This window comes from Dendrobates tinctorius, unplaced genomic scaffold (genome assembly GCF_039654945.1).
Source record: "Dendrobates tinctorius isolate UK_male_01 unplaced genomic scaffold, ASM3965494v1 ptg000032l, whole genome shotgun sequence".
In the NCBI taxonomy this organism is placed as follows: Eukaryota; Metazoa; Chordata; class Amphibia; order Anura; family Dendrobatidae; genus Dendrobates; species Dendrobates tinctorius.
This window is the reverse complement of record NW_027361700.1, coordinates 22491928-22516092: the sequence shown is the minus strand read 5'-3', so window position 1 is coordinate 22516092 and position 24165 is coordinate 22491928. Positions and strand designations below refer to the sequence as shown.

The window sequence follows — 24165 nt, the reverse complement described above, 5'->3', positions numbered from 1 at the left end:
ATTTTTCAATGGTACTATTTTTTGGTACATATAACTTTTTGATTAGTTTTTAGCAACTCTTTTTACAATATTGTATAAGTTGTAGTTATATCCTTATTTGTCAGAAGGCAATTTTTGTTGTAAAGGTGATTTAAAGCAGTGGTTACATAATAAAAATCCAACCTAGCATAATCATCCTGGCATATGCTGGTGCCAAAACGATGCAACTTCTGCTGTCCCTAACAAAAACTTGTCTAGTCAAACCAAAATAGAGAAACCATCTTCTGCATATATCTTGTCTTGATTTATAGCGAGCGAAGAAAAAGAGATTATGTTATGTAATGGAAGAGGATGAGAAGACAATACTCCCTTATCGGTACAGGAGGGATTAAGGAGGACATGACAACTATCCTCTCAGGTTTACATGAGAAGGTGTTTTCTGTAAAAGGAGGAGTGGGGTGGCTTGTGCTCTCGCCTGTATTAGGCAGAGGCGATAGTTACATGTCTTGATATCTGATGTTTGTGTAAAAGGAGAAATAAAGAGCTGGAAAATCTTATTGGAGTCTGGCTGGTATAGGACTTGTCCTAATTTCAAAATTGTAAAAGGTTTTATGATGCTAGGAGAGAAGCCCATACTGAAAGATATTTCATAAATACAACTATGCTATCAAATTCACTCTTGGTGTTTTTTTTCTTCTAGAAAAGATGTAAATACCCCGTGTTCCCCCAGTCCTGAGCATTATCCTTATAATCTCACCCCTCTGAGTATGCTGCTGGCCTGCCATGCCTTTCTTGGACTGGTACCTTCGACGCTCACTGGCAACATGGCTGCTTCTACACAGTTTGGTCCTCATGTCTCTCTGCTTTCAGCCAGCCACAACATTTCCCAAAGGCTGCCATTCTTCTCAGGAGGATGGGTACAAGACTCTGAGGTGCAGCAATGCCCAGCTCACAGAAGTACCGAAAGACATTCCTAATGACACTAATCGCCTATATTTAGACTTCAACCAGATTACCTACCTCCCTTCAGATGCTTTCCGCAACCTCCCAGTTCTTATGGAGCTAGATCTTTCACACAATTCCTTGGGTCACCTGGATATTACTGCTCTCAGGGGTTTGAACGATCATTTACTTTCACTAGACCTGTCTTCCAACAAGCTAGTGTCAGTCAACAAGGAGGTCTTTGCTAACTTGAAAGCCAGAACCAATCTTTCGGGCAACCCTTGGATGTGTGACTGTGATCTTCAGGAATTGATTCGGATGATTGAATTAGACCCAACTTCATCCAATGGGATTGTCTGTGCTAGCTCTGTCCTAGAGGAACATGCAGGAAAACCTTTCCTGCAGGTGGTTAAAGATGTGGACTTGTGCAATGCTTATAAGAGAACCACCGATGTGGCCATGCTGGTCACAATGTTTGGATGGTTTGCCATGGTCATCTCATACTTAGTGTATTATGTACGCCAGAACCAGGAGGATGCCCGACGCCACCTTGAGTACCTCAAATCCCTGCCAAGCAAGCAGAGACACACTGAGGAGCCCTCTACGCTAAGCACTGTGGTTTGACTCTTGTAGAGACTTGCAGTTATGGGTGCAAATGTTATTTTTGCTATTTGTTCACCCTATGACTTAACACTTAAGCTGGAAAGTTTATCTTAATGCTGCCATTTCAGAGTTTCGTAACATCACAAAAGAGGATGTATTGTTCTCACATTTTCTAATACTTGTACAAAAATGTTTTTCTTGCCCTTATATGCATACAAAAATGACCAAATGTAGTAAATATAGACTATATAGTGTTAAAGACAACTAAGTGACACTGCCTAATATTTAGGTGGACTTTCACCTTGGTTCATGGACCACAAACACTAAGACACAATAGGGGCATAAATACACGGATCACATATCCTCATTTACATATCAAAATGGCAAAAGGTCCCATCAAAATTCTTCCAAAAATGAAGAGGATTATAATTGAATATATTGAAAAATTAAGTTAGTAGGTAATCACTTGAAAGAACCCCCTATGTTCATATATCTTTTGGAGTCAAACTTCATGAAATAATGCCATGTAGGATAGTAATCTTTTTCCTTGAGGAAAATCTTTAGAGAACTTTCTTTGCAAGATCATCCCATTCCAATTTTAGGCACCATAATGATATCCGTACTAGGTATGAAAATAAGATTTGGGTCAGGAGGATTCTTTAAGATGTAAGTGCTAACACTAGACTGGTACAATCTGCACAGCCCAACAAATACACAACACCAACAAAACCACAACCCCTTTATCCATCTTGATATCTAACTTCAAATGTTTTAGATTAGATTAGGCCTTGAAATTGGTTCTAAAAAAACCTTAGCCTTGGTGGGACATTAGGGTACCGTTACACTTAGCGATGCACCAGCGATCCCGACAATGATATGGATCACTGGTGCATCGCTAAGTGGTCGCTAGTGAGCTGCCACACAGGCAGATCTCACCAGCGACATAGTAGTGGTCGGGGATCGCTACTTACCTGTCAGATGCGGCGATCCTGACGTCCTCCTGCCCGCGTCCACGCGTCGCTCGTCGGTGCCACAGGAAGCGCCCGACGAGAAATGGGCTAGGACCTTCTCGCGCGACCAGCGATAACCAGCGGGGGAGCCGGTCAGAGGTAAATATCACACATAGCGATATCGCTAGCAATATCACTGCTGCGTCACAAAACCAGTGATGTTACAGCGATACTGCTAGCGATATCGCTATGTGTAACGGGGGCTTTAGAATGACAAAACTCCAGGTGGCAAATTTAGTGTAGTCATCTACTAGATGTGTTCATGATGTTAGGTCCCGTGTGAATGAAGCATCACTGAGCATGTGCAACCACTGTTTGGTTGCCCATTCATTGGGGGTCTCTGCAATCAGACCCCCAGCAATCATATATTTATGAAACAACACTTCTAAGCGTCATTAGAACTTACAATTTTAGAGAAAAATCCTTTATCCCTTTCTCTTAAATAAACAGTATTAACTGATCAGTGAAGTCTATGACCTTTGCCATCATTGTTTTATACAGACAATTTACATGTGTGCCTTTAAATTATCTGTCCTTACATAGGAGCATGATTAATAATTCCACATAAGATCCTCACTAACCCGTAACAACGTGATTGTCCAAATTTCTACCTAGTCAATACGCTGAGCAGACACCAGGGGTCAACATTGTAGCTGATATTTTTCTTTTTAATACAAAATTGCCTTTCTCTTTCTGAACAGATTTGATACCCCAAGCATAACTAATAGATTTACATTCCATTTACATAATATTTACGACTAAGGATATGACCTGCACATTGTGGATGGAGCTCCAAAACCCAAGCCTATAAATAGAATTTTAAAAGACATTTGTGGATCAAAGGAAATTTAACACATTGGTTTACCACAAATATTTCTAATTCCTTTTATGTAAAGCATTTTGAACAAAATAAAAAGAAAACAGACTTTTCATTTTATTTTTTTTACTGATCGGGAGAAAGCCAATGCTGACCAAAAACTGTGACACCCTTCTACAAGGGATACGATAATGGCTGCGGAAGGTTGTACTAGGCCATGAAGAATTCTGTAAAAGTCAAGCACTGATCTCGATCAGATAATTGAAAGATCAGTAAATATTTTGCACAAGGCCACTAACCCTGACCCTAGTATTTGACATTCTAAGAGAAAGGTAAGTGTAAAAGCTCATAATGATCCTGAGCAGATCATCTATAATTGTTATTGGACACTCTATACAGATCCTGACCAAAAGAGTGGAGTTTATTTATCTTGGTATAATAATCTATAATCAGAGAATATCTGGAAATTGTATAGTAACCCATAACTCTCCATTATAGAGATTGTTCGATGTCAAAAATCTGTAATCAGGAGATAACTGTACATTTAATAGAAAAGAAGTGATGTCGGCCATAGTGAGGTATAATGTACATTAAACTTGTTCAGTGACTGATACCGATGACAAGACATCTCCCTTCTGTGGACAGGCGGCTGCAATTCGTGTGTAGTTCAATGAAAAGAGCTGATTCAGAAAGATTCTTGCCTTAATTATTAGATACTGTATCAATAAACATAGGTTTTTATTAAAAAGTATTTTGATGTTATGTGTATTTATTTCAATATAAGCAGAAATGTAAATTGTTTTATTTGTGCACCAAAAAGCAATTTTGCTGCATTGAGGTATCTGGTCTGAGGGTATGTGCCCACGGTCAGTAATCGGCAGCGCTTTGGACGCAGCACATGTCTGCTGCGTCCAAAGCGCTGCCGACTTTTGAACACAGGTGATTCCGCATGTGTTCACTGAACCGTGCAGAATCACAGCGTCCAATGCATTGTATGGGTGACATTTACCTTAATAATAATAATAAATTTTATTTCTATAGCGCCGACATATTCCGCAGCACTTTACATTTCAGAGGGGATTTGTACAGACAATAGACATTACAGAATAACAATAATCACATAGATCATAACAGATACCAAGAGGAATGAGGGCCCTGCTCGCAAGCTTACAATCTATGAGGAAAAAAGGGGAGACACGAAAGGTGGGTAGTAACAGTTGCCCTGTTTGTATGGACCAGCCATAATGTTAAGTGTGTAACAGTACAGACACAAAGGGCTAATGGATGCATAAAGCATGTGGGAACATGATGCGGGGAACCTGGTTGTGGTAAAAAACTTTTGGCTGTGCCACATAGGGATAGATTAGGTTAATGTGTTGAGGTGATAGGCCAGTCTGAATAAATGCGTTTTCAGGGCACGCTTAAAATTGTGGGGATTGGGAACTAATCGTATTGACCTGGGAAGTGCATTCCAAAGAATTGGCGCAGCACGTGTATAGTCTTGAAGATGGGAGTGGGAGGTTCTGATTATTGAGGATGCTAACCTCAGGTCATCAGCAGAACGGAGGGCACGAATAGGGTGGCATACTGAAACAAGGGACGAGATGTAGGGTGGTGCTGAGCAATGAAGAGCTTTGTGGGTGAGGGTAATAAGTTTGTACTGGATTCTGGAGTGGATGGGTAGCCAGTAGAGTTGAGCGACTTTTGTTTTTTTAGGGTCGTGTTTCGTTTCGTGAAACCCGACTTTTCCAAAAGTCGGGTCGAGCAAGATCGTCCGATTATAGGGAAAAGTCGGGGTCGTCCCGAAACACGAAACCCAATGTAAGTCAATGGGGAATAAAAGTCGGCAGTGAGAGGAGGACAGGAAACACACCAACAGTGCCCATTTGAATGTCAAAAGCATCAATTCTTCTTACTTAAGCTTGTCAACCTTAATTAACTTCATAATACAAGTAACGCACTGAAAAATGGGGGTTATTTGGCTACAGTTGTGGGGGGGGAGGGCTGGCTCCAGGTTTTCATGTGCCCTGGGCGAAAGAGCGCCCCTTTAACACATACCACAACTCATCATGCTCCGATACGGCAGAGAAATGGCGGTATAGTACAATGAAAAATACTTCACTTTTTACAGCTCATGACAAGGCCCATCTATTTCTCCATACAGAATCATTGGTCCCATATAATGTTTGAAACAGTATATGATGAGCTCCACATAATGCTACAGTATATGTTGGTCCCCATGGATGAAGCTCCACTGTCTTATGGGCCCAAATAATGCTCCAAACATAATGGGCCCCATTTCTAATGCTCTAGTGTATAATGGGCCCTGTAAATGCTGCTCCAGTGTCTGATGTTCACCTTTGGAATGTTCCAGTGTATGGTGGGCCCCATCTATCATTCTCCAGAGTATAGTGCTCCCCAAAAATTGCTGTCCCAACATTGAAAACAATGAAATAAGTCTCCTCGCTAGGGAATCCCTGTACTAGTCTGGACTCCTCGTCGTTCCCATCTTCCATCTCACTGCACAGTATTTCAACCTTGCAAGTGCTGTGATCCTGAGCAAGCAGGGGGGGCCCACTCGTTGGCGACGGCACTGGCACAGGGCCCCTGATAGTACGGTGGTGTGTCTGATGGCGGGTGGGCCGAACCTGCACTTTCATCTGCAGCTTCCTCTTTGTCACCGTGTAAGATGGAACTGTATATGGGAAGGGTAACCTGAGTTTCATCAGGGTCAGATTCAGGCCGTGTAGCGTGCGAGGGGAATGTAGTGGTCTGGGTCAATGTACCAGCAGATTCATCGAGCAGTGGCTGGGCATCAGTGCACTTGTGTCGCCCCCCAGGAGTACGGTCGCCACAGTGGCATTACCTTCCTCCTAGGGAGTGTGATGTCATGCTTGGGAGCAACGAAGGATCTCTCTAGCAGGTTAACTGATTGGGCGGCGTTATTCCCATGAGTCATGACCCTCCAAACAGCGTTCATGAAGGCAAAGTGTTTGTTTTACGTGGGCAGTATGGTTGCAAAGCTGAACCTTAAAGGAATGTCCAGAAGGGCACCACCAGGAGTGGAGCCTACGGTTTAATTCGACTCCACCTGGGAAACCTCAACCATGCAAGCTACAGAACAGATGCACACATTGCAAGCTTAATTCCATTAACGAACGAGACTCCGTCATGCCCCGCGGTCCGAGTCCGGCTTACTAGAGGGACACGTGAGGCTCTGGCACATGAGATTGGCCAATAACTGGTGTGTCATGCCCTTACATGTCCGTGGCTGCATGTGCGCTACACTGAAAAGGCCAGCGTTTGTCGCTTACAGGTGCAGATAACCCGTTGAACAACGTTAGTGATGGGGATCTGTGATTACAATTATTACCCGCGAACGATGATTTCCCAGTAAGTGCAGGTCTACCGCAGTTCCGGAATTAGGCCTAACCGTCATTCCTGAAAAAATGAAAAACTTACATGTGCAAACCACAGGTGCTGTAGCTTGCTTAACAGCTCGCCAGCCGTTCTCAGGCCCAGTATGGATTACACGTGATTGCACAAAGGTGAGAAAGGGTACCGTATCCCCGGATAACATGTATGGATAGCATAGTGTACACATTCAAAATATATGTCTATACATCAGGAGGCAGGCTCAGACGGTGTTAGGCCCAGTATGGATTGCACGTGATTGCACAAAGGTGAGAAAGGGTTCCGTATCCCCAGATAACATGTATGGATAGCGTACACATTCAAAATATATGTCCATACATCAGGAGGCAGGCTCAGACGGTGTTAGGCCCAGTATGGATTGCACGTGATTGCACAAAGGTGAGAAAGGGTTCCGTATCCCCAGATAACATGTATGGATAGCGTACACATTCAAAATATATGTCTATACATCAGGAAGCAGGCTCAGACGGTGTCAGACCCAGTATGGATTGCACGTGATTGCACAAAGGTGAGAAAGGGTTCCGTATCCCCAGATAACATGTATGGATAGCGTACACATTCAAAATATATGTCTATACATCAGGAGGCAGGCTCAGACGGTGTAAGGCCCAGTATGGATTGCACGTGATTGCACAAAGGTGAGAAAGGGTACCGTATCCCCAGATAACATGTATGGATAGCGTACACATTCAAAATATATGTCTATACATCAGGAGGCAGGCTCAGACGGTGTCAGGCCCAGTATGGATTGCACGTGATTGCACAAAGGTGAGAAAGGGTTCCGTATCCCCAGATAACATGTATGGATAGCGTACACATTCAAAATATATGTCTATACATCAGGAGGCAGGCTCAGACGGTGTAAGGCCCAGTATGGATTGCACGTGATTGCACAAAGGTGAGAAAGGGTACCGTATCCCCAGATAACATGTATGGATAGCGTACACATTCAAAATATATGTCTATACATCAGGAGGCAGGCTCAGACGGTGTTAGGCCCAGTATGGATTTGACGGCCCAGACTACACAGCGGAGGAGCAGGGAGAGGTAAAGATTGCAAATGCTGGGGCCCTGCCCAAGCAAGGGGGGCCCACTCGTGGGCGTCGGTACTGGCTCTGGGCCCCTCATAGTACGGCGGTGTGTCTGACGGCGGGTGTGCACCACCACCGTCAGAGACACTTGATTGCACTATGAGGGACCCTGTGCCAGTGCCCGCGCCCAAGAGTCGGCCTACCCACCTGTCCAGGGCAACGGCACTCGCACGGTGTCGTGGGCTAGGTGGTGACCCCGGCCATGGGGGGGGATGCAGCACAGTTAGGGAGTTTTAGAAAGTGGCATATGTTGATGTTGGACATTCAGCTGATGCAAAAGGTGAAATAGGTCAAGTCCCAGGAAGAGGTGGACCAAAGCAAGCCATTTTTCTGTCACCCTATGTGTCATCAGGGATAGGTGGGACAAAATCCTTGGAAACCCATGCGTGGTTCATTTTAATGAAGGTTAGATCATCCACATTTTGGGTTGACAGACGGGTCCTTTTTTCTGTCAGGATTGATCCAGCTGCACTGAAGACTCTTTCCGATAGCACACTTGCAGCTGGGCAAGCGAGCTCCTGTAAGGCATATTGTGCCAATTCAGGCCAGGTGTCCAGTTTAGCGGCCCAATAGTCAAAGGGGAATGACCTGTGTGGGAGAACATCGATATGGGAGGAAAAGTAGTTTGTAACCATAGTTGACAACTGCTGTCTCCTGTCACTTTCCATCGATGCAGTATTACCAGTTGTGTGAGCGGTACTTGAAAAATCAGTCCACAACATTGTCATGAAACCCCTGTCTCCAACGCTACTTCTGCTGTGTGCACCATGAACACCTCTGCCAAGCTGCCCCCGGCCCGTACTGCTCGTGTGAGAACCATCACCGCTGCTGTGTGCTGGGAATGCCTCAAGCAACCGATTTACCAGAGTTGCTTGTTTATTAGCCAATATTAGGTCAAGGTTCTCCTGTGGCATGATGTTTTGTAATTTGCCTTTATAGCGTGGATCCAGGATGCTGGCCAACCAGTAGTCGTCATCGTTCATCATTTTGGCAATGCGGGGGTCCCTTTTTAGGATCTGCAAGGCATAATCTGACATGTGGGCCAATGTTCCCGGTGTCAATGATGCACTGCGAGTGCTGGTTGGAGGAGCACTTTCTGGCAAATCCACATCCCTCCAGTCACGCACAAACACTGTACCAGACCTTGCCACGCCAACATTTTCACTTGCCCCACGAGATGCATCCTCCTCCCCTAAGTAATCATCCCCATCATCCTCCTCCTCCTCTTCTTCCTCCACCTCGTCCAGGAGAGGTCCCTGAGCAGACAATGGCTGAATGTCATCAAGGATTCCCTCTTCCTCTTCCTCCTCATCAACATTGGCTGCAGAAGCCTGCTCTTTAAGGTGCGTCAAAGTTTGCATGAGCAGACGCATAAGTGGGATGCTCATGCTTAGGATGGCGTCGTCTGCACTTACCAGCCGTGTGCATTCCTCAAAACACTGAAGGACTTTACAGAGGTCTTTCAGCTTCGACCACTGCACACCGGTCAACTCCATGTCTGCTCTCAAAGTGCCTGGCCGTGTATCCTCCCACAAATGCATTATGGCCTGCCTCTGCTCGCACAGCCGCTCCACCATGTGCAGGGTGGAGTTCCACCTTGTTGCAATGTCGATAATGAGGCGGGGGTTGGGAAGGTGGAGCAATCGCTGCAGCTTCTGCATATGAACGGAGTGTACAGGCGACCGGCGGATGTGCGCGCACAGTCTTCGCACCTTCTGGAGCAGGGCTGTTAACTCCGGATAATTTTTGAGGAAGCACTGCACCACCAGGTTCAAGGTGTGAGCCAAGCAAGGTATGTGGCTGAGTTTTGAAAGGGCTATGGCTGCCACAAAATTACGCCCGTTATCACTAACTACCTTGCCTGCCTCAAGATGTACACTGCCCAGCCATGACTCAGTTTGTCGCTGAAAGTACTCAGCCAGCACCTCGGCGGTGTGTCTGTCGCCCAAACACATCATCTGCAACACAGCCTGCTGACGCTTTCCACTAGCTGCTCGATAGGGGGACACCTCGTGTGCAACAGTGGCAGCTGCAGATGGAGTGCTCGTACGACTGCGCTCTGTGGACGAGCTTTCGCTTCTGGAGGAGGAGGAGGAGGAGGAGGGTCGAACGCCTACAGCCAACTGTTTCCTATACCGTGGGCTAGGCAGCACTGTCCCACCACCGCTGTCCCCTGTGGACCCTGCATCCACCACATTAACCCAGTGCGCAGTGATGGACACGTAACGGCCCTGGCCATGCCGACTGGACCATGCATCAGTTGTGAGGTGCACCTTTCCGCTCACTGACTGCTTGAGTGCATGGACAATGCGGTCTTTCACATGATGGTGGAGGGCTGGGATGGCTTTGCGAGAGAAGAAGTGGCGACTGGGTAGGTCATAGCGTGGTACTGCATAGGCCATGAGTTCGTGGAAAGCTGCGCTTTCCACCAACCGAAAGGGCATCATCTCAAACGAGATTAGTTTGGCAATGTGGGCGTTCAAACCCAGTGTACGCGGATGAGAGACTGAGTACTTTCTTGACCTACTCATAGTGTCTGGGAGGGTGAGCTGGACTTGAGAGCTGCATATGGTGGAAGTAGCGGTGGACAGGGCGGACTGAGAGAGGGTTGATGATGGTGATGGAGTTGGTGTTCTTTCTGATGGCCTAGAATCAGTCTTTCGTTGATATAACAGTGGGATTCCCTGACTGCTGTGGCCTTGCAACAACACCTCAACATTTGCTGCTGTGCTAACCGGTGGGCTTACAGTGGGGGAAACAATGTAGCGTTGCTGACTACCTTCGTTGTGATCAGTTGCACATGTGGCACTTGAGGTTTGGTGTTGTGTCCACGCTTGCAAGTGCATGCTGGTTAAATGTCTAAGCATGCAGCTGGTATTCAAATTTTTCAGATTTTTCCCTCGGCTAAAGGTCTTTGCGCACTTCTTACAGATAACCTTGGCCTGATCATGAGGATTTTGTTCAAAAAAGTGCCACACTGCACTCTTCCTACTTTGGCAGACATTTTGCGGCCTAGCACGCTGTGATGTTTTGACCCTCTGGACAAGCTGTCCAGCAACTCTTTTGATTTTTGAACCTGTCTTTGGAGTGCTCCGGGCCTGCCGGATAACAGCTGTTGCGATGTCGATGTCTGCTGTGGATGCTCCTCATCTGAGCTATTGGAAGCAGCACCCTCTTCCCCCAATAGATGCCAATCTGGGTCAACAACTGGGTCATCCATCACCTCCTCTTCAATGTCATGTGCACCTTCCTCTGTGTCACCGTGTATGGTGGTATAGTGTGCGGGAAGGGGCACCTGAGTCTCATCAGGGTCCGAATCTGGCTCTGTACACTGCGAGGACAATGTAGTGCTCTGAGTGAATGTACCCGCAGAATCATCCATCAGCGGCTGTGCATCAGTGCACTCCATGTCAGATTCATCTTGGCCTGGGTAATTCACCATTTCACTTGATAATCCAGGCATGGTATGTGAAAACAGCTCCATGGAGTAATCAGTAGTATGGCCTGCGTCATCCTATAATCTTGGTTGGGGTGAAGGACACAAGGAAAGGTGTGGTTCATGAACATGAGCCTCCAATGACGACTCAGTGCTTTTACTTTTTACAACTGAAGAAGAGGAGGCGATAGAGCTGGAGGCTGAGTCAGCAATGTAAGACAAAACTTTTTCCTGATGCTCTGGCTTTAAAAGCGGTTTGCCAACTCCTAGAAAACTAAGCCTTCGAAGCCTTATGGAGCCAGACGATGACGCAGGCTCAACACCTCCTGCATTCGGTCCTATTTTGCTCTTGCCACTACCATCAGATCCACCACCAACACCATCATTACCAGCTGCCAACCCCCGCCCAATTCCACGGCCTCTTCCACCAGCCTTCCTCATTTTTGGTAAAAATGTAGACAAAATCCAACAAACTATGTAGTAATGTAAAACAAGGTACAAGGTGTCTATAGGACAGGGGAGATTTTGAATTTCTGCTCACACTAGTGGACACTGGACACTTTTGGATTGTGTGAGGCCCAATGAATATCTGAGCGCTATGTGACAGGCTCGATGGCACAGCTGTGACCAAAGTGACTAGAGGATAAGTGAGATTTTGAATTTCATCAGACACTTGTGGACACTGGACACTTTTGGATTGTGTGAGGCCCAATGAATATCTGAGCGCTATGTGACAGGCTCGATGGCACAGCTGTGCCCAAAGTGACTAGAGGATAAGTGAGATTTTGAATTTCAGCAGACACTTGTGGACACTGGACACTTTTGGATTGTGTGAGGCCCAATGAATAACTGAGCGCTATGTGACAGGCTCGATGGCACAGCTGTGACCAAAGTGACTAGAGGATAAGAGAGATTTTGAATTTCAGCAGACACTTGTGGACACTGGACACTTTTGGATTGTGTGAGGCCCACTGAATATCTGAGCGCTATGTGACAGGCTCGATGGCACAGCTGTGACCAAAGTGACTAGAGGATAAGTGAGATTTTGAATTTCAGCAGACACTTGTGGACACTGGACACTTTTGGATTGTGTGAGGCCCAATGAATATCTAAGCGCTATGTGACAGGCTCGATGGCACAGCTGTGACCAAAGTGACTAGAGGATAAGTGAGATTTTGAATTTCAGCAGACACTTGAGGACACTGGACACTTTTGGATTGTGTGAGGCCCAATAAATATCTGAGCGCTATGTGACAGGCTCGATGGCACAGCTGTGACCAAAGTGACTAGAGGATAAGTGAGATTTTGAATTTCAGCAGACACTTGTGGACACTGGACACTTTTGGATTGTGTGAGGCCCAATGAATATCTGAGAGCTTTGTGACAGGCTCGATGGCACAGCTGTGACCAAAGTGACTAGAGGATAAGTGAGATTTTGAATTTCAGCAGACACTTGTGGACACTGGACACTTTTGGATTGTGTGAGGCCCAATGAATATCTGAGCGCTATGTGACAGGCTTGATGGCACAGCTGTGACCAAAGTGACTAGAGGATAAGTGAGATTTTGAATTTCAGCAGACACTTGTGGACACTGGACACTTTTGGATTGTGTGAGGCCCAATGAATATCTGAGCGCTATGTGACAGGCTCGATGGCACAGCTGTGACCAAAGTGACTAGAGGATAAGTGAGATTTTGAATTTCAGCAGACACTTGTGGACACTGGACACTTTTGGATTGTGTGAGGCCCAATGAATATCTGAGCGCTATGTGACAGGCTCGATGGCACAGCTGTGACCAAAGTGACTAGAGGATAAGTGAGATTTTGAATTTCCGCAGACACTTGTGGACACTGGACACTTTTGGATTGTGTGAGGCCCAATGAATATCTGAGCGCTATGTGACAGGCTCGATGGCACAGCTGTGACCAAAGTGACTAGAGGATAAGTGAGATTTTGAATTTCAGCAGACACTTGTGGACACTGGACACTTTTGGATTGTGTGAGGCCCAATGAATATCTGAGCGCTATGTGACAGGCTCGATGGCACAGCTGTGACCAAAGTGACTAGAGGATAAGTGAGATTTTGAATTTCAGCAGACACTTGTGGACACTGGACACTTTTGGATTGTGTGAGGCCTAATGAATATCTGAGCGCTATGTGACAGGCTCGATGGCACAGCTGTGACCAAAGTGACTAGAGGATAAGTGAGATTTTGAATTTCAGCAGACACTTGTGGACACTGGACACTTTTGGATTGCGTGATGCCCAATGAATATCTGAGCGCTATGTGACAGGCTCGATGGCACAGCTGTGACCAAAGTGACTAGAGGATAAGTGAGATTTTGAATTTCAGCAGACACTTTTGGACACTTTTGGATTGTGTGAGGCCCAATGAATATCTGAGCGCTATGTGACAGGCTCGATGGCACAGCTGTGACCAAAGTGACTAGAGGCAGTGGCGTAGCGTGAGGGGGGCGGGGGGGCGGTCCGCCCCAGGCGGCACGTGTGTGGGGGCGGCGTGGCAGCAGCAGCAAGTCCTCTCCTCTGTGGCCTGTGGGAGAACAGCGCGGACTCCGCGGAGGCGCACAGTGAAATTCTTCTACTACCTGGCTTGCTGGACTGGAGCCTCGGCTGCTGTCCGCTCCTGAGCCGTTGCTGGGCGGCGGGCGCACTCAGAGACCCGTCTGCTCCTGGAGGAGGTGTTCGCGCTGAGCCGGTGACGCAGCAGGACTCAGAGCGGATCCCGGGACACAGCCGGGTTGCCATTGATATCTGTGAGGGGAGGACGAGGGAAGACACGTGATCTGCCTGCGGTCTGCCACACACACCGCCCGGTCAACCCTGACAGCCTCAGGCCTTGAGTACTGGAGTCTGACAATGCTGAAGTTGGTTTCTTATTCGGCAGTTTCTTATTCGGCTATTTTTTATTTTTTTTCATGTTTTTCAATAAAAATAAAAGTATATAATAATATGCAATCATGTGTCCTTTTGTGAATACACTTAAAAACAGATAAAAAAATTAGAAGACTGGCACAAAAATGGGCATCAAAGTGGGCACTGAGGTATAGTATTGAAGGGGTTAAATGGCTTTGTGCCACTGATCTGACACCTGATTTACATACCTACTGATGCCCCACATCACGTTCATGTTAATCCAGCCTGGCACAAATGGGTTATGGGCATCAGACCTGGCATCAAAGTGGGCAATTTGCCCATTTTCACAGATTTGAATAAGTAACAGCTATTTTGAAGGGGTTAAATGGCTTTGGGCCACTGATCTAACACCTGAACTGGCATCAAAGTTCTGATGCCCAGAACCCATTTGTGCCAGGCTGGAGTGACATGAATTTCATGTGGGGCATCACTAGGTATGTATATCAGGTTACGATCAGTGGCCCAAAGCCGTTTAACCCCTTAAATTTAGCTGTTACTTATTCACATGGGTGAAAATTGGTTCTCTGCCCACTTTGATGGCAGTTTTGATGCCCATAACCCATTTGAGCCAGGCTGGATTAACATGAACGTGATGTGTGGCATCACAAGGTATCTAAATCAGGTGTCAGATCAGTGGCACAAAGCCATATAACCCCTTCAATACCATACCTCAGTGCCCACTTTGATGCCCATTTTTGTGCCAGCCTTCTAATTTTTTTTATCTGTTTTTAAGTGTATTCACAAAAGGACACATGATTGCATATTATTATATACTTAGAATGTTTTATTTTTATTGAAAAACCTGAAAAAAACAGAAAATAAAAAATAGCCGAATAAGAAACTGAACGAATAAGAAACCAACTTCAGCATCGTTGGAGATTGGCGTCTTCTACTACTCCAGCTGTAATGTAGACTGTAGTCAGTGCTGGATACAAACGCCTCCATCAAGAGCAGATATTAGCGTCCTAAAAAAATGCCACAACTTTTCAACTGCTCTGGCCTCCACCAGTCACGTACGTGGCGGCGGCACGCCTGTCATATTCGCCAGTCATGTAAGCCATCATATATGCCAGTCATGTCATGTAAGCCAGTCATGTCATGTACGCCAGTCATGTAAGCCAGTCATGTACGCCAGTCATGTAAGCCAGTCATGTACGACAATCATATATGCCAGAAGTACGCCAGTCATGTGGGCCCATCATGAAAGACAGTCATGAAAGACAGACATGTATGCCAGTCATTTACGCCAGTCATGTATACGAATCATTTATGTCAGTCTTGTAAGCCAGTCATGTACGCAAGTCATGGAGGGCACCAGTGAGCCTTATATAGAAGCTATACACACCTGTATACACCTGGAAGCCACCTATCGAAACTATATACAGTATACACCCCTGGGAACACCTATATATGCTATATACCCCTATATACTCACCTGGGAGCCACCTATAGAAGCTATATAAACACCTGGCAGTAGTCTACAAAAGCTATATACCCGTATACACACTTGGGAGTCAGCTATAGCAACGACCAAAGGGGCGGCAAAATTTTCGACCGCCCCGGGCGCCACAAACAGTTGCTACGCCACTGACTAGAGGATGAGTGAGATTTTGAATTTCAGCAGACACTTGTGGACACTGGACACTATTGGATTGTGTGAGGCCCACTGATATCTGAACGCTATGTCACAGGCTCGATGGCACAGCTGTGACAAAAGTGACGAGAGGATAAGGGAGATTTTGAATTTCTGCAGACACTTGTGGACACTGGACACTTTTGGATTGTGTGAGGCCCACTGATATCTGAGCGCTATGTCACAGGCTCGATGGCACAGCTGTGACAAAAGTGACTAGAGGATAAGGGAGATTTTGAATTTCTGCAGACACTGGACACTTTTGGATTGTGTGAGGCCCACTGATATCTGAGCGCTATGTCACAGGCTCGATGGCACAGCTGTGACAAAAGTGACTAGAGGATAAGGGAGATTGGATTGCTTTTAAAAAAGCAGTTTGCAGAGCAGTGGGTAAACAGCAATGCCAGCCTGTCAGGAAGCCTTAAAAGGCAGCCCAACAACCAACACCACTGATACACCACAATATAGCCTCCCCTTGCACTGCACACACAGTGACTGGTGTGTTGTGCAGGCCAAATCGCTAGCAGCAGAAGCAGTTTTTTTGTCTTCTTCCCTGCCTAACGCTCTCCCTACAGAATCAGCAGCAACCTCTCCCTATACTGAGGCAGAAGTAAGATGGCGGTCGGCGTGCACGCCCTTTTATACCCCCTGTGACGCCCACCAAAGCAAGCCAATCACTTGCATGCCCTTCTGAAAGATGGTGGTGACCCGTGCCTATGTCATCACGTTGCCCACAGTGTCCGTGGATCCTGATTGGCTGAAAAAGAGCGCAAAACAAACTTTTGAAACGCGACTTTGGAGCGTAAGTCGCCGACCTCGTGGCCGACCTCATCCTAGGGTCGGGTTTCGTCTCATGAAACCCGACTTTGCCAAAAGTCGGCGACTTTTGAAATTTTTCGACCCGTTTCGCTCATCCCTAGTAGCCAGTGTAATGACTGGCACAAGGTAGAGGCATCGGTGTAACGATTGGCGAGGAATATGATCCTGGCAGCTGCATTCAAGACAGATTGGAGGGGGGAGAGTTTGGTAAGAGGGAGACCGATTAGAAGGGAGTTACAATAGTCGAGACGAGAATGAATAAGAGAAACAGTCTTGCGTCTCCACAAGATAAATTGACATGCTGAGATCTGGAAAGACGCGCCACATGTCTGTCTGCACGGGTGATCCGCAGGCGTCTCAGCACGCATAGTGGGTATGGGATTTCTTGAAATCCCATCCACTATGCTGTAACATCTGGATGCTGCAGGCTGGACGCTGCGAAGGTGCGCAGCATCTAACCCGCAGCGTTTACTGACAGTGGGAACGTACCCTAGGGTGTCTGGAACACTTCTTAAAAGGATTTTCTAGTTTTGGAAACCCCTTTTACCCCAACTGCAGTATGTTTTAAAAAACAAAAACTGCTTTACTCATCCTCCTTGGATCCATCAATGAGCCACCGTAGCTGCTCCTGGTATTTTTTCTTATCTGCAGAGCTGACGTTATGTCTTTAATAATGCAGCCATTCAGTGAGCTCAGCAGCTTTGCCCTAGTAGGACCAGAAGCCAATCCGAGCCATTTATCTCATTGATTGGCTGCAGCACTGTCGATGTGGCGTCAGCACCGCAAACAATAACAGAAACTCAGCAATGACTCGGGAGGGTGAGGGTGTGTATCCTCTTATCTGGGGATAAGATAAGGGGTTTTCCATAAACCTTTAAGTGCATCTAGATCAGTGGCCTCAAATCTGTGTTTCTCCAGTAGTTCAGTAACTACAGTTTCCAGCTATATGATGGTTATTTTAGTTTTGAAACATCCTGGTTGTAAACCACTGATCTAGATGATGGTGCATCAAGCAGTGGTGATATCAACTTGATTTAAAACTAAAGACGTCTCACCACTCATCTGCAAGCCTTTTTCACAAAAATTCAGGGTTGAGAAGATGTTTCCAACATTTATACCGCTTTGTACCTTAATCCATTAAGGACACACAGAGGAATTGTTAAATTGAACCTGTCATCAGGATTGTGCACTGTAACCTACAGACAGTGTCAGGTTGGCGCAATTACACTGATTGCAATGATACCTTGGGTTATGAAATCCATCTTGTGGTTGTTGTTAATCTTTATTTTCAGTTTTGAGTTAATGATATGCTCGTGCTTCAGGGCGGCCTGTGGGGGGCTTCATGTGGTGCTCTGACTAGGTATTCATCAGTATGGCTTCTGACAGGTCACTCATAATTAATATTATATATATTGAAAAAAAAAATCACATTAAGCAGGCAGGCGCCGGCGCCGCAGCCTGATCGCACATATAATATGCATTTAATTATTTTATTTGATGCAATAAATACATTTTTAAAAAATCTGTATCAAAATGGCGCCGGCCGCTAGTGCGCAGTAGCAGCTATTGGCGATTCAATAGATGCTACTGCGCAGGCGACGCCATCTTGATAGAGAAATAAATATTGCCTCCTCCAAGATGGCGCCGCCTGTGAAGTAGCATCTATCTGATTGTCAATAGTTGCTAGTGCGCTGGCACAGTCAGTGCCATTTTAAGACAGATTTTTAAAAAAATAAATTTATTTATAGCATCAAATAAAATAATTAACTGCACACTACACATGCAATCATGCTGCAGCGCAGGCGCCGCTTGCAGAAGGTGATTTTTTTTCAATTTATATAATATTCACTAGCTTTGAACCCGTTCTACGCCCGGGTGGCGAGCATTTTTATTGGTATATGGTCTTCCATCCTGGTATGTGATGCCCCCCTTCTATCCTGGTATGCATCGCACCCCTAATCCCTATCCTTGTATGCATGGTACCCTCACCCCCCCAATCCTGGTATGCATGGCACCCTATTCCTCATCCTGGTATGCATGGTCCCCTCATCCCCCAATCCTGGTATGCATAGTACCCCCTATCCTGGTATGTATGGTCCCCTCACCCCCCTATCCTGGTATGCATGGTCCCCTCATTCCCCAATCCTGGTATGCATGGCCCCCTCACCCCTCAATCCTGGTATGCATGGTCCTCTCACCCCGCTATCCTGGTATGCATGGTCCTCTCACTCCTGTATCCTGGTATGCATGGTCCTCTCACCCTGATATGCATGGTCCTCTCACCCCCCTATCCTGGTATGCATGGTCCCCTCACCCCCATTCCTGGTATGCATGGTCCTCTCACCCCACTATTCCTGGTATGCATGGTCCTCTCACCCCCCAATTCTGGTATGCATGGTCCTCTCACCCCCCAATTCTGGTATGCATGGTCTTCTTATCCCCCAATCCTGGTATGCATGGTCCCTGTGACGTTTTAGGTAAAAGCTACGTCGGAGAGTGGACCCTCTGGATCGCGGATCCGGAGCCCCTGGGCCGAGCACTCCAGGTGAAGACCGACCCCTATACAGGGATCGTTTGGGGCAGGACCACAGGGGACGGAAGCGCAACAGCCGGAACCAAGAGGGACGGCTCCACGGACAAATAAAGACTAGGGAGAAGGATGGCTTAGATACGGACCCGGGACTGACGGACAGAGGAATGAGACACAGGGTAAGGCAGTGGGACAGAGCGTGGACAAGAGGAACTACAGAGGCATGTAACACAGGGCACGGCAGGGAGGCAGAGCATGGACAAGAGGAACTACAGAGGCATGTAACACAGGGCACGGTAGGGAGGCAGAGCATGGACAAGAGGAACTACAGAGGCATGTAACACAGGGCAAGACAGGGAGGCAGGGCATGGACAATAGGAACTGCAAGGACTGTAACACAGGGCACGGCAGGGAGGCAGTGAGACAGAGCGTGGACAAGAGGAACTACAGAGGACTGTAGCGGCCAGAGGGTGCAGGAGACTACACGATCATCAGGCGTCCTCCTCACAGCGAGGACGCCTGAAGTATCCTAACACCCGGAAGTGCGTCCCCCTGTCCTGCCCCTCAGCGCCGCCCACCGCTGGAGGGAGAGAGCGGGAGGGGGCGCGCGCGCGACAGGGAGCGGGTGCCAGGAGCAGCTGTGAGGAGGAACGCAGGACGGGCGCGCGCCTGGACGGGGGCGCGCAGGTAAGGGGACGCTGCGGCGTGCGCTGCTGCTGGAGGGGCATCGGCGGGCATTGCCGCCGATGTCACAGTCCCCTCACCCCCCAATCCTGGTATGCATGCTACCCCTCACCCCCCAATCCTGGTATGCATGGTCCTCTCACCCCCGAATCCTGGTTTGCATGGTCCCCTCACCCCCTATCCTGGTATGCATGGTGTTCTCACCCTCCTATCCTGGCACACATGCTACCCCTCACCCCCCTTTCCTGGTATGCATGGTCCTCTAACCCCCCTATCCTGGTATGCATGGTCCCCTCACCCCCCTTTCCTGAAATGCATGGTCCCCTCACCCCCCAATCCTGGTATGCATGGTCCCCTCACCCCCCTTTTCGTGGTATGCATGGTCCCCTCACTCCCCTTTCGTGGTATGCATGGTCCCCTCACTCCCCTTTTGTGGTATGCATGGTCCCCTCACTCCCCTTTCATGGTATGCATGGTCCCCTCACTCCCCTTTCTTGGTATGCATGGTCCCCTCACCCCCCCTTTCGTGGTATGCATGGTCCCCTCACCCCCCTTTCGTGGTATGCATGGTCCCCTCACCCCCTAATCCTGGTATACATGGTCCCCTCACCCCTATCCTGGTATGCATGGTTTCCTCACCCCCTATCCTGGTATGCATTGTTCCCTCACCCCCCTATCCGTCTATGCTTGGTCCCCTCACCCCCCTTTCCTGGTATGCATGGTCCCCTCACCCCCCTTATCCTGATATGTATGGTCCCCCTCACCCCTATTAAACTACACACATACAAAAAAAACATTTATACTCACCTCTCTTTACTGTTCTCCAGCGCTGTCACATTCTGCTGGAGGCCGGGGAAGGAGTGTGGCGCCAGAGTATGCGCATGCCCATAGCGCTGTCCGGTGCCATATTGCTGAAGACACACTGCAAATGTGCGATTCCGGCAGAACTTCTACCCCGGTGTCCGGCCAAAGAGAAGCGCTGTGGCAACGCACATCCCGGTCAGGTAAGTATGGCGCCGGAAATAGCGGTATGCAGTGTGTACGCGTCCCGCCATTTCCGGCACCATACACACTCCTCACCGCTGAATGCCTCATTCGGTCTGGAGCCAGACTGCGCAGGCGCGTCGCGCTTGCGCAGTCTATAAAGGCTTCGGACAGAGTGACGCTTAGAGCGTTATATTATAGATTATAGTGACCTTTCAGAAGCCATACAGATGAACACCTAATCAGAGCACCACATAAAGACACCCCCCACAGCCCTGCTCTGAAGCACGAGCATATCATTAAAGGGCATGTCACACTAAGCGATATCGCTAGCAATATCGCTATAACTTGTGACGTTATAGCGATATTGCTAGCGATATCGCTGTGTGTGATACTTACCTACAACCCGCTCCCCCGCTGCTTATCGCTGATCACGCGAGAACAGGCTGGACTGTTTCTCGTCGTCAGCTTCCTGCGGCGCTTCCTGCTGTGACGACGAGCGACGCGTGGAGCCGGGCGGGAGGACGCAGGATCGCCTGGTGTGACAGGTAAGTAGCGATCCCCGTCCCCAGCGATGTCGCTAGTGAGAAATGCCTGTGTGGCAGCTCACTAGAGACCACTTAGCGATGTACCAGCGATCCTGACCGCGTCATATCGCTGGTCGGGATCGCTGGTACATCGCTAAGTGAGACAGTACCTTAACTCAAAACTGAAAATAAAGATTAAACAACAACCACAAGACGGATTTCATCACCCAAGGTATCATTTTAATCAGTATAATGGTGCCGACCTGACAGTGTCTGTAGGTTACTGACCACAATCCTGATGACAGGTTCCCTTTAAGTTGAAAACATGAAAAGTTGGAGATCTTCACCCTAGTTGCATTTGCTTGAACATGTTTTACCCTTATTGATGAACACTACAAATGGACAAACTGAGATTGCAACTAATTGCTAATATCCCCAACTGCATACAAAGATTCATCTGATCCTCTATTGTTTTCCTTTTATTATCATTAATTTTTACTTCCAAAATTCTGTGCTGATTCATTTCCAGCTCCATTTTTGCACAGAACTCCAAATCTCTTGCATAGACATAGATAAATTTAAATCAATACGACTTAATTATTTCAATGTATACCAGTAAGCAGTTAGATCCTACACTCCCTCTACATGTGGCACCAGAACACCAACGTTGTTTGGATAAATCTCCACTTATACAGGGGATTTAAATCTCTGATTAAAAAAATTAAGTTCTGACCACTACAAAGGTAAAAAAGCACTACATTGATAAAAGGTAGTTAATTGCATCCTATAACCATCCTCCTACTAGTCTTCTCTTACAGCCGGGATCACACACAGCGAGATACGGCCGAGTCTCGCAGGTTAAAACCAAGCTCTGGCATCGGCACTCCGGAGCGGAGCGTGCAGCTCCATGTATTGCTGTGCGGCTGCACGCTCCACTCCGGAGTGCCGGCGCCAGAGCTTGGTTTTAACCTGCGAGACTCGGCCGTATCTCGCTGTGTGTGATCCTGGCTTACCAGGAAAATACTGGCCTGGGGTGGAGTACACAGATTTCTGCAGCTAAGGCCTCATACTCACTGGCGATAAAATCGGACGATTGCAATCCGATTTTTAATCGGATTGCACTCTGACCAATGTTAGTGAATGGGTGACATCTCACTTGCGATTTTTTTCTCATCCAAAATCGGTCTGAGAAAAACGCTGCATGCTGCGATTTGCAGCAATTTTTTCCAATACAAGTCAATGGGTGCGATTAAAAAAACGGACCAAAAACGGACCATCTGTTTTCCATCCATTTTAAATGGATACATCACCATTCTGTGGTATAGAACACTGTACATGGTCCTGTAAATGACTGAAGAAAAATAGTTGCTGGGAAAAAAAAACGGATGAAAAACGGAAGGAAAACGGATGGAAAGATTAAAAATCGCATAGAAATCGCATGACACTGGCATAACACTTCACCCTTTTTTACAGTCCAGAAATCGGACCGTTTTTTTAATCACCAATGGGTATGAGGCCTTAGGCTATGCTCACACAAGTGTATATTCTCTCATCCAAGAGAATTCGGTCAATTATGCAAATTATTCTCTGATCAAGCTCTGGTCAGAGATTAATCAGAGTGTCAGCACAGTGTTATCCGATTCTCTCAGATGAGAAGATGGAGAAAAAAAATTCTCCATCTTCTACATAGTGTCAATGCATGGAAATCGGACTGCACTCAGATGACATTTGAGTGCAGTCCGTTGTTTTCCATGGACTCATTGACTTGCATGGCCGAGTGCGATCCATATATCTTATATCAATGCCAACTAGGGCAAGCAGCGACATTTTCTTCATACTAACACTTCATAGAACATTAAACCTGATTTTGAGCAAATGTTTTGTCAGATCACACTTGGACCAATAACACAGCCTTGTGCACGAGCCCTTATTTACATTTCACTTTATTGACCAGGTCCCTAAATTTGGAAAAAAGAGAAATTGAAACAGAATCATATATACATAAAACAATATATAAAAAAATATTGTGTATAGTGTACATGTTTCATTGATAATTGTACCCCCGGATGGTAACAGCTAAATGAATATACATAGGTGTGTACGCCTATGGTAAGGTAGACATCTGACATTGCTGCTGTCTGATGGTAATTTGCTTGCACTGTGTGCACTGACTGGGGGTACAGTAAAGAAGAAGCTGCACAGGCTAATTGCTAGTATCCTAGGATGGCCATCTTTAAAGGCAATATGTCAGCAGGTTTTTACTACCTCATCTGAGAGAAGCATAATGTAGGGAAAGAGATCCTGAATCCAACGATGTATCACTTAGTTTACTGGGTGCAGCTGTTCTGACACAATCAGAGCTTTGAGCTTTAGTAATGATGCAGAGCTCAAAAAAGCTGCCCTCACTAGGCTCTGCATGTACATTGTCTATTGTCAGTGAGCTGCTTATCACAGGAGAGGGCGGAGTTGTACTAGCAGTCATGTGCAAATCACTGTAAGGCTGGAGTCACACTAACCTGCGTAAAATACGGTCAGTATTTTACATGCGTAATACGGATGAATGGCCCCTAAACAGTGCTCCGTATGTCATCCGTAATCAAGGTGTGGTCGCGTATTTTGCGCATGTCAGCATCCGTATGTAATCCGTATGGTGAGATTTTCTCGCAGGCTTGCAAAATGGACAAATAATGGAGCCCTATGACAGTTTTAATAAAGAAATGAAAGAATAGATATAGACA

General features: G+C 46.8%; 1 protein-coding gene across 2 annotated transcripts in view; it reads left to right on the top strand.

The window, feature by feature from the left end:
• The window catches only part of LRRC3C (leucine rich repeat containing 3C), a 166971-nt gene extending 162869 nt beyond the window's left edge, over positions 1-4102 (top strand). For both annotated transcript variants that reach the window (XM_073572596.1, XM_073572595.1), the window contains exon 2: positions 680-4102. In XM_073572596.1, coding sequence (XP_073428697.1) covers positions 763-1545 — 783 coding nt within the window. In that variant the 5' untranslated portion in view covers positions 680-762 and the 3' untranslated portion in view covers positions 1546-4102. The remainder of the gene's footprint in view (positions 1-679) is intronic.
• The last annotated feature ends 20063 nt before the right edge of the window (positions 4103-24165 follow it).